The sequence below is a fragment of the Echeneis naucrates genome, chromosome 6 (genome assembly GCF_900963305.1).
Source record: "Echeneis naucrates chromosome 6, fEcheNa1.1, whole genome shotgun sequence".
Lineage (NCBI taxonomy): Eukaryota > Metazoa > Chordata > Actinopteri > Carangiformes > Echeneidae > Echeneis > Echeneis naucrates.
This window is the reverse complement of record NC_042516.1, coordinates 1941791-1956672: the sequence shown is the minus strand read 5'-3', so window position 1 is coordinate 1956672 and position 14882 is coordinate 1941791. Positions and strand designations below refer to the sequence as shown.

Here is a 14882-nt window from a genome sequence, read left to right as displayed (position 1 = left end):
CAGAAAAACTACATCGATAAAATTGTCAAATTTGGTTGTATTTTAAAAGTATGCCTGCAAGAACAAATTGTGGCAATTTGAAAAGAAATTGCAAACACAGGCGGCCCAAAATGTGAAGATCACTTATTCCCAGAACAAATGCCTCAAAATATCGGCTGAGCTGAAACCCAACATAAACGTGCTTGTTAGCATTAGTGTGAAGGACTCTCAATTGACTTTTCACTGCTCCACTATGACTTCATATTACTGTATTGAAAGTCAATTCTTGATGATCATTTAGTCCTCAACATTAGAAAAAAAGCTTTCATTGTGTTTTATTTTGTAAGAATAAACACACAGACACACAGTTGTTGATGACAATGCTGCATTTAGAAGATTTTCATTCATGTCTTGACAAGCCATTAGTTGCTCACTTATAGAATCCATTAAATTCCTTTTTCTTACCTCCCCACTCTATCTTCCTCCCACCTGCCCAATCTTTCCACTTCCTCCTCAAGCCCTGGCTGTGATAGTTGCCATGGAAACAGGGTTTCTACGGATGCTGCCATGTAGTTTCCAGTGTGCAGGTGGGTGGCATCCTGGGACTTACTAGGCTTTTTGCATCCAGAGATGAAATATTGGTTGATGACATCCAGGAGAAAGCTGCCTCACAGAAAGAGTTGTCTTGTGAACAGGGGAGTATGTCAATAGGAAAGTAAAATGGCCACTGAGGTGTTTCACTTAGCTATCAGGGTTTAAAATAACACTGATGAACAAAACCCCAAAAAATGTTATTCCTGAAACATTGGGCTGTTTTCAGCAAATTTTACTTCCTCACTAGCTTGTTTTAGCTCTTATAATACTCAAACATCATCATGTGAAGCTGAGCTGAAGGTTTCATTCTGTGTGTAAGCCCAGTAGATCAAAGTTGCACCGGTCTGGGTGGCTGTTTTAAAGACTCAGCTTTGGAATACAGGCTCTGAGCAGCTTTCTGTGGACTGAGGCTTTTCATACTTTCACACTGTAGATATACAACCTCGACCTGATTTGTATCAAAGAGCATGTGGAGGTCTACCTTAAATCACATTTGCACATTATAGTTATTTACTAGTGCTGCGAAATGGTTGAAATTCTTGATCATGATTAGTTGCATATTTATGCAAGATACTCTAATGATTTAAAAATTGTGTATTGCGCATTTTTAACCAAAAAGCAATGCATTACAACTAAAAGTACAATACCATTTGCTCTTTTACCAGATATTAGTGTCCCAGCAGAAACATTTACTCCTTTACCAGGTTATAATTATTAGGAACATTTTCTTTAAAGTTCTTTACCTTTCTCGCTTTTTACATTTCCATCCCCACCACAGCACCACAGCAGTCTTAAACCTACCAAAAAATGTTACTATTAGTTGAGACATGCTAAATCCCATCCCAAGCCTGTAGTTCTTAACACCCTACACCCCAGTGGCTGTGCCCTATGGTTTCTACTTGAAACATTTGACATCCTCTTCATTTATGTATGAAGTTGTGTTAAAATGTGGCAACTTCATTGAAGTTAATTGTGAACTAATAATTAGATTCATATAAAATCTTGTTTTAACCTTTTTAACCCAAAGTGCTGTCAAAATAGCCCTAACAAACTTTAATGTCCCGTGTGTTCTGACATCTTTCCCGCAGATCCTGCATTTAATCATTCCCAATGAAATGAACAAAAGCTAATTGGACTCAGCAGTTAGTAAACCTGGAGTCCAGTCAAGACAAGTTTTAGGGGGCAGGTCAAAGCTGCTTTTGCCTTATTGAGGCCTGCATTAACATGTGTCTCAGGTGATCCAATTACAAATGCACAGAGGTTCACAGCTTCTACTGGAATGTGTTTCTGTGTGCATGTCCTCTTGTGATCAGATCTCACTTCACTTTATATGCAAATAAACAGGTATAAGTTGTTGTTTTTAGAAAGACTGATTGATCTGTTGTTGAAGCAGGGGAGAGAGTCAGGCATAGCGGGATTGCTAACAGCTCACAGTGAAATTATATTTTGGCCATTAGAATAGTAAAATATTTTAGTAACATAAAGAAGCTATTGTGGGAAGAATTTACAAAACATCTTCCAAAAATATTCTCAATAAATGTATCATATACCATATTGCCATTTGTTATGTCACTGCTACTCCCTTCTGCACCCACCAATGCTATCTGTATTCTCTTGTCAACTAACCTTCACTTTTTTCCTGCAGATGGATCCACTGGTATCACTTTATTTACAAAATCATAATTGGCAAAGCCCCTGCTTATCTCCACTCTCTGCTCAATATCCATAACAGTGACCATAAGCTACGCTCCAGTAAGCATAGTAAGTTGCTCATCCCAAAAACCTGCACCTCCTTTGGCCGTTTTTCATTTCAGTTCACAGCGTCTAGTAATTGGAACCAGTTACAGCGGAAGCTAAAACTTAAATCTTTCATCTCCACTTCCTCCTTCACAAACTTGCTGCAAACAGTTATCTGTGAACATTGCTCCTGCTACTAGTCCTGAACTCTAATTCACTGCTTTTTTTTGCTGCTGTTATTGATTTTATTTTTTTTTTTAACTGGTTCTCAATTGACCAACATGGTGAAATTAATGTTAAGTAAATAAAGAAAAAATGTAAAGTAGTCTGTCAGACGACTTTGGTCATTCAGTGGCCCAGGAGAGTATTTGCTTTCACACAAGGACCACCTCTGAATGTAATTGAGCCTTCACCCCAGCTCTCTGTCCTCCAAATATAGTTCTATATAGACACATTACAAACTGAAGACTTCAAAGCTCAAAAAAAGATGGGTCACATCATGGAAGGTTGACATTTAGCTTACACCTTAATTTATCTCTTTTGATTTATTGTTCACTTGGCAAATCTGTTGATGTAATAATTATAACGGCAACAACAACCACCACCACAATCATCATAATCATCGTAATCATAGAATGATAAAAACTGTTCTATGGTACTTTTCAAGTGGAAGAAGTTGCAGTCTTTTCTATGACTATTCTTGACAATTATCATATATTAAATTATTCATTTATTCATCTTCCACAGCTAATCATTGCGGGGTTGCTGGAGCCAAACCTAGCTCAAATTGAGTGAGGGCGGGGGACACCCTGGGCAGGTTGTTAGTCCATCACAGGGCCAACACACAGGGACAGACACAGACAAACAACCACTCACACTTAACATCAGACCTTTCCGTAATTTGGAGTCACCAATTTACCTAAACATGCATGTCTTTGGATATTGGGAGGAAACTGGAGTACCCGGAGGAAACTCACGCAGACATGGGGAGAACATGCAAACTCCACACCGAACCCGCAACCTTCTTATTATGGAGTGACAGGGTTAGGATTACACAACCGTCTGGTATAGGTTTAAAAATATGGAACAGATAAGGGTGATGGTTACATGGTTATGCATTTGTTTTTAATAGTTAAGGTAGGGAGCTAAGAAATGTGTTGTGGTAGAAAGGGTCCTCACAGTAACGCAAAACAAGAATGCGCATGTCAAATCATAAGTAATCCGCTCTGAAAGGCCATAATTTAAATCCATCTCTGTAACAAAACATATGGTAACAAGTTTTCCTCCAAATTCTGCTGAAACTATCACTGCTCTCTCTCATATGCTGAATGTGTCTCAGCCAAAGAAATACAACTAAATATCTACACATTGTTCTGGATATTTGCTGCAATGGCAATAAAGTAAAAAAAAAAAAAGTCCATACTTTGGTCATTTGGTCAGTTACACATAAGAACTGCAGGAACTGAAGCCATGAGAACTGCCACCATGTTTGATAGATGAGGTGAAAGGCTTCTCGTCATGAACTGTTCCCAGATTTTTTTCCTACACTTTCTTTCTTCACATTCCATCATTAGTCCATATATCTTCATTGCAGTACTTTTCTCTTCCCAAATGTTCAAACTCATTTGCAGACTGATAAACTTTGAGGATAGGTACAATGAAGTCAATCATTGATGGGCTTTTAGATTATCAACTGAGTCCAGATCTAATCAGACTTTCTCAGCAGAACAAGTAAGAATTTAAAGTTATGGTATATTTATTTGGCATGGGTTTTTTTCCAATACTAATACAATTGAAAATTTGAGGGTGACTGCATTAGACGTGTGATTACAATCCACGGTGTACATGTCTGTAATCTCATAGATGGACATTTGGACATCCTCATACAAATTGAAAATGCCACCATATTGGCACCCAGTTATGTTTTTTTTTAGGAGCAAACTCCTTCTAACTCATTAAAGTTAGAGTCACCAATTAAATCAAACATACATGTCTTTGGACGGTGGGAGGAAACCAGAGTACCTGGAGGAAGAAAGACCTTCTTATTGTGGGGGCAACAGTGCTAACCACTATGGTGCCATGCTCCCCTTCTCCAAATTACGATTGTTCAATGAGGAAGACTAGATGCGCTTCCATTTGTTTTTATTTTTTCAACCCTTTTCTGGAAAATATTGGACTTCACTATCATCGTTATTTTGAGTTGTCCTGTGCTCCCATTCTGTTTATGTAAAAAATCCAGTGTCACTTTTTTCTCTTCTGCACAGGTTTTGAGCCAATTCTCTTGATTAACTTGTCACCTCTGAGGAACATTAACATGCCATTGAAAAGCTAAGGATCAAATGATGAAGAGGATTGATGGCAGGCTTGCTGCAAACGACTGATGAATTGGCTAAATAACACCATTCAGCCAAACAATGGCATGTTTTTCTCTGCTTCCCCATGTGTGTATTTGTGAGGCAATTAAGAAAGCACTTTGGCCTGTTCTCTGTTTTCCAGAGCCTCAATTTAGATTAACCAGTAGTTCCAATTAAAGGGAGGCGCTTCCTTTCCTGTGAGCATGCCAGTCTCTAATGGCTGGATAGATTAATTTAAATGCAAAGTAGAGACAATGTAATGAACTGCTTTTACAGAAAGATTTTAATAGGTATTTGCTTTCCTCCAGTCTGGTTGCCAAACAGATCACACACCATTAATTGTGCATTGTAGTATTTCTTCTTGCAAAGAAAGAATATATTTGCTGATACTGTTGAATTTAATTAGTCTAATGGGGATGGAAAATGTAAAAGTTTGAAACGTGCTGTTTGTTGGATTAAAACAAACACATCAGAATCAGTATGATTTTTGTTGTAGACACAATGGGTCATCTTATAAACACTGGAGACTTTTAAATTAATGCACCTCACCACACAATGTATGAACCATCTTCTCACCCTGCTATTATGGTCTTATTATTTAGGCGCCTGAATCTGTATTGTAATGAGTGAAGCCATGGTCAATTGGGTATTGATGAACCATGAGTTTGACACAGTGTTCTGGTAGGATTTCGTTTAATATTGTGCCATTCAGTTAAGTGAGCAGGAAGTTCTTGAGATTTTTTTCTTATCAACAATATTTAAATAATCTATATTCTTTGTTATAGGACAGGGAATTGCTGAACATTGCCATTATGTTGAGTATCACTGGTCCTTTTCTATTTTGGAAGCCTCTAAAGGAAATGAGCTTTGATCAAAAACTAATAATAAACCAGCATTGTCTCTCAGACTTTTCAGACCAAGGACCACTTAGCCACTAAAGTGAACCTGAAGAACCAACTTCCTTCCAAACATCCCCAAAACGTGTGGCTTTTCATAGCATTTACTGTACACTGTACTTTTAATGCATATAAGTAAATCAATTGAAAATCTATAGGAATATTATTCTAATGGTGTTGTCGACAATTTACTTTCAATCTTTTCAATCTTTTTTTTTTATTAGCACTTTGCATCTTGTTGCTAAACAAAAGCAAAGCATGTACCTTAATCATGTGGGAATCTATTTGCAATTATGTGATGCAGGGCCTGTATGTTGCAGCAAAGCAAAGGTTGCTCTTCCTCTGGCATTACATTTAGTGTACACCCATATTTGAACACTGGCAAGATGTCATTGAATGCACCACAAGTCTGTCATAGTGACATCATAGTAAAACACCTGCTATGAGGTTTATGGTTTTCTTACCCGATGTAATCACATTACTTCATTGACATTACAGAATCAATAAGATTTCCAAAGTTTTTCCATTGTATTTATATTTAAAATATAAATAATATATTTATTATTTATATTGTTCAGATGCCGGAGACATAGCTCTGGGGTAGAGCTACATCCCCAAGCCAGTGGTAGGCTTTTCCCAGTCCCAAGCCTGGATAAATGAGGAGAGTTGCGAGTTGCAGGAAGGGCATCTGGTATAAAAACTGTTGCCAGGTCAATCATTCACGTCATTTTTCTCTATTTGGGAAATTCTTCACCTGTACATAGTTGCACCTTATATGCACAGTGAGATGACTGCCATTTCAGCAAAGTGGAGGTTTCTTTCAGGATCAATGGATGTTTAGATGACTACATTTAGAGGAACTTTCTACAGTTAAGCCCAGTCCAGTTTTTTAATTTTGATATTGTGTTTGTGATATGTGTGATCATTTTTGTAAATTATTTTCACAGAAACACAAGCTTAAAATGCTAATTTTTTGTAAACTAATATGATCTTATCCTCTGTAGAGTGGAGTATCCCTTCAGTGTTTCAACACCTAGAGGTGTTGAAACACCACAAAGCAAATACTGCAAGATATTGTAATATTTGAAAAAAATTTTGTAACATGTTTTGCAGCTCCTGTGATTTGGCCATATATATGTTTTTATTTAATTTTGATCGTAAAACTCTAGTTACTATTACGCTGGACTTTATCAAGGTGCAAATTCAGTAACTGTTACAGGATCAGAAAGCAAAGGGACTAGGTTTAGTATTTTTGATCAGCCAAAAATATTCAGTCACTACAGTGCCTGTCTCAGTCAGCACAATTTCTGCAGTTCATTTTACAGAGATGATTCACCAGAAAACCAAATAAATTGCAAAGAAAAAACAAGTTGTTGGAATGGAATGGATAAGAGGTGTGACAGCTAAAAGATATAAAAGATAACCTAAAAGATATAACCTAGTTTGGACTATGAAGGATTAAAATGAATACAGCCACAAAAAAAATTATCAAAACGTTTTCAAGCCTGATTTAAATGAATTAACAGTTGGTTCAAACCTCAGGTGTGCAGAGAGGTTGTTCCACAGGTGAGGAACTGAAAGTTGCTTCACTTTGTTCGGTTCTGATTCCGGCAACATACAGTAGACCTCTCCCTGATGACCTGAGGGCAATGTTTATTCAAAGAATCAAAATACAGCAGCAATTTCCATTAGTTTACTTTTATTATGAAGTCAAGTGATTTGGCCCACTTAAAATGAAGCTGTGAAATCTCTATTTCTGCCATCAGCTGATGAGATCCCCATTGCCTCTTTGATACGGTCACTCCACTGTACATCCTTCTCCTTCAAGTATTGGGAACACAACTTCGGAATGCAGAGTTGTGCCAGCTCACCCAAGAGCCCAGAGCAGTGGCAGTAACCTTGAACTTTGAATCACTCAGCTTTTTGTACCAGTACTTTGCCACTGGATCTCTGTTATCACTAGATTCTCTCTTGCAGTATTCTTCAAGCACAATGTAGTTCCTCAGAACAGCATTCACAGCTTGGTGCCACGACAGCCATCGCACTTTGTTCAGAGGCCTGAATGACAGTTTATCTTCATCAAGAATCTTTGCTAGGTACTCCATTTTGCCCCTCTTCACAGTGGACTGAGAGAAAGTGGAATATACAGTTCTAAGAAGAGTTTTCACATCTCGCATCAAAGGCACATCTTTCCAGGCATTATCAATGCCCAAGTCCTCTTTATAGGCCACACAATGTTGTTCGGTTAGGTATGGTATTTGGCACTTTAACAAAGCCGCAACTCTGTTGTGTTTTCCTAGCATTACTGAGGCACCATCGGAGTTCAGCATCACCATTCTCTTCATGTCCAGTCCATGCTTGAAGTAAAGCTGAGTTATTGCCTGCACAATATCCTGAGCAGTACATTCTATCAGCTGGATGATGCCACCAAACACAGTTTTATGGTTGACATCATTTTCCTCCTTGTATTTAATATATATGACTAGCATTTTGTGTACTGTTATGTCTGTGCTGTCATCCACCATCAGGGTATGCCAGGGTGCATTTTTAACATTGCACATAGTCTCATTCTGCACTCTCATTGATTGAGTTCACTAATTCAAAGGCATAGGTTTTGCTTTGCCAGCTTTCTGGTATACTCACATACTTGTGCCATGTGATTGTGGATTTGTTGAGCTGACAGCATTGATGCATTTATTTTGATGACAATTAAAATACCATTCCATCATTCCATCTTAAAAGAAGCGCATTTCTTTTTTACTTTGGCTTGGTGAGTGGATGTGCCACTCCCCGTTTGCTTAGCCATGATAAGGGGTTAGCATTTGCGTCTCTTAACTCCGCCACACTGTTCTTACCTAGCTAACCTGCATGGCGCAATGGTGCATATGAGCAAGGCACGTACACAAGCACTGTCAATGCTATGATTGGCTTCGTAGTGTTAGTGAACCATATCGCATCATTGGCTGGACACCTGTCACTCACTCACTGAGTTACATTGCAAAATGCTACAGAAAAAATTTTTATTCGTCTAATTAATTTCCAGTTTATGTTGAATTTTATTTTATGCGCCACATAGATTTTCTTGTGTGCTGAGAATGTGCGAGCAGTGCGCGATTGTGCAAGCGCACAGTTTAGAGGGAACATTGCCTGCGGGGTCTGGATACTTCATATGGTGTTAATAAGTTTAGAATATATTTTGGTCCTAGACCATTTAGTGCTTTGTTTGTTTTTAAAGGCTATCCTCTGACTCACAGGAAGCCAGTGTAGTACTCTGAGGACTGGTGTTATATTGTCCATTCTCCTGGTGTTTGTAAGGACTCTTGCAGCAGCATTCTGGATCAGCTGTAGTTTTCTAATTGATTTTTTGTTTAGGCCAGTAGACACCATTACAATAGTCCAATCTACTGAAAATAAATGCATAAACAAGTTTTTCCATGTCTTCTTCTCTAAGAGCAGAAACCCTTAATTCTGGCAATATTTTTCTGGTGGTAACCAGCTGGTAATAAGCTTTAAATGGTTGTTAAAATTCAAGTCAGAATCAGTTATTACACCACAATTTCTGACTTCTGTTGTTGTCAGTGACATGGAATTGAGGTGAGCATTTTTGGGGCCAAAAAGAATCACTTCTGTCTTATCTGCATTGAGCTGAAGAAAATTCTGGCACATCCACTCATTGATATGACGAATACACTTACTCAGTTAAAGTAAGGGACTGTAATCATGTGATGACACCGAAATATAAATGTGTGTGTCATCTGCATACATATGATAAGAAACATTATGTTCCTCCGTAATCTGAGGTAGGGGCAACATGTAGACATTGAAAAATAAGTGAAATGAAAATGTAACATTGCGGCTCTCTACACATAATCCCTTTTCTTGGTTAACAATTACATTGTCTAGTTTTTCTGCATCCTCTTGAATTTTATATGAGGGACACACAGTGAGGCCATAGTGCTATTCACCAGGTCATCAACCTGTGTAGGGGAAGAAGAACAGCTTGATTCACTATAAAAACTCACTGAATTGTACAATGCATGTTGCTTTATATCTCACAGCCAGTCAGTGGGGTGTCTAATATTAATCATTCACATAAGCACCTACACAATTGTTATACTTTACAACTAACCCACTATGATGGCCAATGTTGTCAGCTACAAAAGAAAATCAGGCAAAATAGGGAAATAAAAATTAACCTGTCACCATGAAGTAATGGTTATTTTCATTATCATCATTGTTTCCATCATATTTTGCATTTTGGATCTTTTGTGTGTGTGTGTGTGTGTGTGTAGAGACTCTAAAGTATCTGTTGTATTGTAATGCTATAACACGGGAGTTTTTTTTCCTGTCATGCTTGTCCCCAGATGTTAGTGACGACTCCAGAGAAGTGGGATGTTGTGACTAGGAAGAGTGTCGGCGATGTGGCACTTTCTCAGATTGTGCGTCTCCTGATCTTGGATGAGGTTCATCTTCTCCATGAAGATCGAGGACCAGTACTGGAGAGCCTGGTGGCCAGAACCATCAGACAGGTTAGTTGCCTCCAACAACACTTCTTTTGAACATAAAACTGTGTGTCTGGGTATTATACCATGACATTGTTTCATCTAGTTAGCAAACATCTTAGAAAGATATATATTTTTAAATAAATGTTGAAAGTTATCTTTGAACTTTGATAAAATTTGATTGATTTTATTTAATTATAAAATAGATATATATTGCAATTATTTTGAGAGATTTGCAATTACATTAAGAATCATTATTTTCATGACAATGGCAATTTCTTTTTATCATAACTTTAATCTTAACTAAAAAAAAACATATACAAATCATTCAATTATTGCTGTGGCTCATGGGAAACAGCTGTGTTTCTTTTTTATCTGGAGGATATGATTTATTCTGATTTATGTCTGCTGTTATACATTTTAGCTTTATCACAAAATTGCAGCTCTTGCGGTTTGGATATTAAACTTCGGTCATTTTGCAATTTCAGTTCTATCATGATGAAGTGCAAAGCCCTGATGTCTCAGGATGAGGAATCTAGAGATGCTCATATACTACTTCAGTGACACCAGTTATTTTTTAGTGAATTACATGGATTTTCAAGTGGTTAAGCAGCTTGATTTTTGATCTGTTCACTTAATCTACTGAATGGATGGATGCAATCCTTTAATTTTTACATCTCAAGCATCGCAAATTTCAGTAAGTATAAGTTGTCCTTTCTACAACTGTCACTTGTTCCCAGAGCGAAGCCAAACCTTCAACAAATCGTCAATTGCGTACTTAAAGGGGCGTTGAGGTGGAACTGGGGCCAAAGCCTCTGCATCACACTTTGACTGGCCAAACCTCAGCCTTCCAGCCTCTTGCTGCAGCTTCAGCCACCATGTGTGAATAATGAATATTTTTTCGTTTTTTTTCCAAAGGCCTCACTCTAACATCACGTCAGACATGGGAAGTGAAGCTGTCATCAAGTTGACATGCATTTCAACATCATCTGTTGTGGAGCCATCCACAGTGCAGCTGCTAGATGCTGATGCTCTTGACAAATCAAATCAGATTTATTTGTATCGTGCCAAATAACAAAGTTAGATCAAGGCACTTTACATATAGAGCAGGTCTAGACCAAAGGTTGGCAAACCATAGACATAACCGTGAAACTTATCACACCCAAACAACAAACCCGGAGTCTCTTTTTCGATTTGAACATAGTGTTTTTCTGTTTCTGTCATTGATGCCGATGCATATGCCACTGGCTGCCGTTTGTCTCCCATAGTTTGGACCAGAACAGCTACCAAGCCATCTTTTGAGATCTTTGTTGGTTTTGAGGAGCTGAAGAATGTGAAGACTTGTTCTGTGGATAAGGTTTGCTTCAGATCTTCAACTCCTTTTCCTGTCAAGCAATCCACTCAAACTCCTTGTTCTGTTGGAGCAACTTTCTGAGGGATGTTGTCTTGGAAGAAAGATGTGGGATGAATTTTCCAAAGAAGATGACTATTCCCATAGCTCTCCTAGCCCTACTCCTTTTTTTTTATCAGTGGGAGGAGGCATGCCTAGTATAGCCTGCACCTTTAGCTGAGCCGAGTGCTTATCTTCCAAGGTCATCTCTGTGACACTTTTTTTTCTGTTCAGTTTCAGTCCACTCTGTTGGACTCTGGGAAGAAACTTTTTCAGTCTTTCACCATGTTGCTAGTGTGTTGTTCCCCAAAACACCAAGTCATCAATGTCGGGCCTGACCGATTTATCGGCGAGCCTACTAAATCGGCTGATTATAGCCCGTTTGAGAATAATCGTAATCGGCCAAAATTTGCAGATTGTCTCTGATATTTTCAGAAATAAAATGCAGGGAATAAGACTTTATTTTGAAAATACTCTCCCCCTTAAAAATATCCCCTGACATTTTCACCAACAGGGCATGTACCACTTCACCATCTTGACTCACTTCTCCCAAAGCAGGCTCATCAAAGGCCAGTACGAGTTGTCATGCTAGTCACTGGCCTGGCATATTTTTATTGCATTTCCCAACGACACTTCTGTTCCTCTCAATAATTTCTCTCTGAGCCTCTTTTGTTCCAAACACGATCTAAACTCTGAGATCACCAAAATAACAAGAATGTGCTTTTAGCTTGAAGTCTGTGAGAAAGTCATCAAACATCTCTCCCTGGTGCTGCATATGTGAGCGAAAGATGTTCATCAGTTTAATTTTTCTTTGACCGCCAGTGCTTGTCAAACTTTTTCAGAACCACATCAAACTTGTCTTTGTCCTCGGGTTGAACAAATAAGTGTTCAAATCAAAGGTGTTAAAGACTTACATGTCATCTTTGCTGGCAACTTTGAGCAGCATGGCTATTTTCCTTTCATGTTCCTGTCAATCCACTCTGACAGCTGAACTATACAGCAGAAGTTGCTGCTTGAAAGTCCACATTTCCAGTCAGTTTCAACTGACTTGGCGGTTTAAGTGCATCCGTCGACTTCTGTGTCACTTCTTTCTCCTGACAATACTAGCAAGGCTGGCTTGCTTCACGTCCTTCACGCTCACATTTCCAACTCATTGCACTCTTTTGTACCTCCCGAACCTAATGGTTACTCTTCCAACCTGTGGTAACATATGCCATCAACACCTATCAGTACATTCCTCACCTGCGGTAAACCAACCTTTCCAACTTCCTGGCCTGAGAGACACTCACCTCGTACATAAAGAGTGGCCACATGAGTTGGGGCAGCAAGCCGAATTGGAAAGACGAGAGCTTCAGCCTTCTGGGAAGGGCAGTGCTGTCAATCTGTTTGAGGCCATTGATTGTGTTTTTCCTGAGCTCCTCCACTTGTTGGGTGTCTTTTAGATTGGGCTTATACCACCTTCCAAGGTTTTTGATGGGTTTCTCTTGCACAGTTGTTATTGTCTCACCACTGATGTGGAACTTTTCATCAGCGAGCTGGTCTTTCACAATGGAATTGCTGCAAGACTTACTGGGTTTGATTTCCATTCGGATTTTTCAGGAGGCATTTAGTGTATGCTTTTGTGGTTGTAATGGTTATCATGTCATCCATAAATGCTCTTATTGCAGGTAGTCGGAAACACTGTGCAAGCGTTGACCTCCCGCCACCCACCTTGACCCTTAGCCAAAGGTTGGCTTCACTCTACGGTCATGGATGGGGGAGTAAGACTCTGTCGAGAAATATCCTGAAACTTAAACTTATATACAGACTTATATACATTCTGATATCTTTTTCGAAGAAGTGGAGTTGTCCCCTGATGGTCATTAGATAAAATACAGGTTTAATTATCTTCATCACTGCTTTAACTTTGGAGACCGAGAATCTACATTCAGGTCAAGTTAAAGCCGTCTGTGTCCCCACCTAAATGGCACCATGCTGCTTCAAGAAAAAACAGGCCTAAGAAATATGTAGGATCAAATGTAATTTGAGAGTAAGCCATGGTGGTGGAATCTAAAAATACCCCTTTGCATCTCAATTTATTAATTTCCTTGCACTGACAGACATATGACAGTGTTCCTCTTTTCTGCAGCTTGAGGTCCTGAACTGATGGCCAGACATTCTCCCTCAGAATTTGTTGGTAGAGAGCAGAGTTCATGGTTCCTTCAATCACAGCAAGTTGTCCAGGTCCTGAAGCAGCAAAGCAGCCCTAAACCATGACACTACCACCACTAAGATTTACTGTTGGCATGATGTACTTTTTATCAAATGCTGTGTTAATTTTACACCAGATGTAACAGGATGCACTCCTTCCAAAAAGTTCAACTTTTGTTTCATCAGTCCACAGACTTTTTTCCCAAAAGCTTTGGGGATCATCAAGATGCTTTTTGGCAAAAGTGAGACGAACCTTTATGTTTTTTTTTTTTTTTTGTCAGCTGTGGTTTTCACCTTGAAACTCTGCCATGCATGCCATTTTTGCCAAGTCACTTTCTTATGGTTGAGCCATGAACACTGAGCTTTACTGATGAAGTGAGGACTGCAGTTGTTTAGATGTTGTTCTGGGTTCCTTTGTGACCTCTTGGATCAGTCGTCGCTGTGCTCTTGGGGTAATTTTTGCAGGCCGGCCTGGAAAGGTTCACCACTGTACCATGCTTTCTCCATCTTTGGATAATGGCTCTCACTGTGGTTTGCTGGAGTCCCAAAGATTTAGAAATGGATTTGTAACCTTTTCCAGACTGCGACATGTGAATTACTTTTCTTCTTATCTACTCCTATCTTGGGTTCAATATGGCCGACTTCACCTTGTCAGACAGGTTCTATTTAAGTGATCAGCAATCAGGCCTGGGTGTGGCTATGAAATTGAACTCAGCTTTCCACAAGAATATGATTAATCACAGGTACCTCATAATTTAACAAGAGGGGCAATTACTTTTTCACAGGATCATGTAGGTTTGGATAGTATTTTTCTCTTAAATAAAATCATCACATAAAAAATGCATTTTATGTTTACTTGAGTTATCTTTGTTTAATATTTAATTTTGTTTGATGATCTGAAACAGTTGAGTGTGACACACATGCAAAAAAGTAAGAAATCAGGAAGAGGGCAAATACTCAGCACTGTAAGTAGAACTTCAAAGGTGAAGCACCTTGGTCAAAAAGCCTTCCTTCAATAGCTGAGCCTAAATTCAAGCTATTTAGTTTAATAATTCATGTTTACCTAACCCATAAACCATCATCATCATAATATTTCACCTTCATCAAGTGTTATATTAACAGAGAGGATACTATCTGTGAAGAATAAATGAAATGTACTAGGACAATTGTAATGGGAAAAATAATAGGACAGAAAAATTGTGTAGAACAGGTGACATAGTTAATGGAAAAATAAATGAAG

At 38.6% G+C, this 14882-nt stretch overlaps 1 protein-coding gene across 3 annotated transcripts in view; it reads left to right on the top strand.

The window, feature by feature from the left end:
- The window catches only part of ascc3 (activating signal cointegrator 1 complex subunit 3), a 139260-nt gene that overhangs the window by 63222 nt on the left and 61156 nt on the right, over nt 1-14882 (top strand). For all 3 annotated transcript variants that reach the window (XM_029503815.1, XM_029503814.1, XM_029503813.1), the window contains one exon: nt 9925-10089. In XM_029503815.1, the coding sequence (XP_029359675.1) occupies nt 9925-10089 (165 nt within the window). The remainder of the gene's footprint in view (nt 1-9924; nt 10090-14882) is intronic.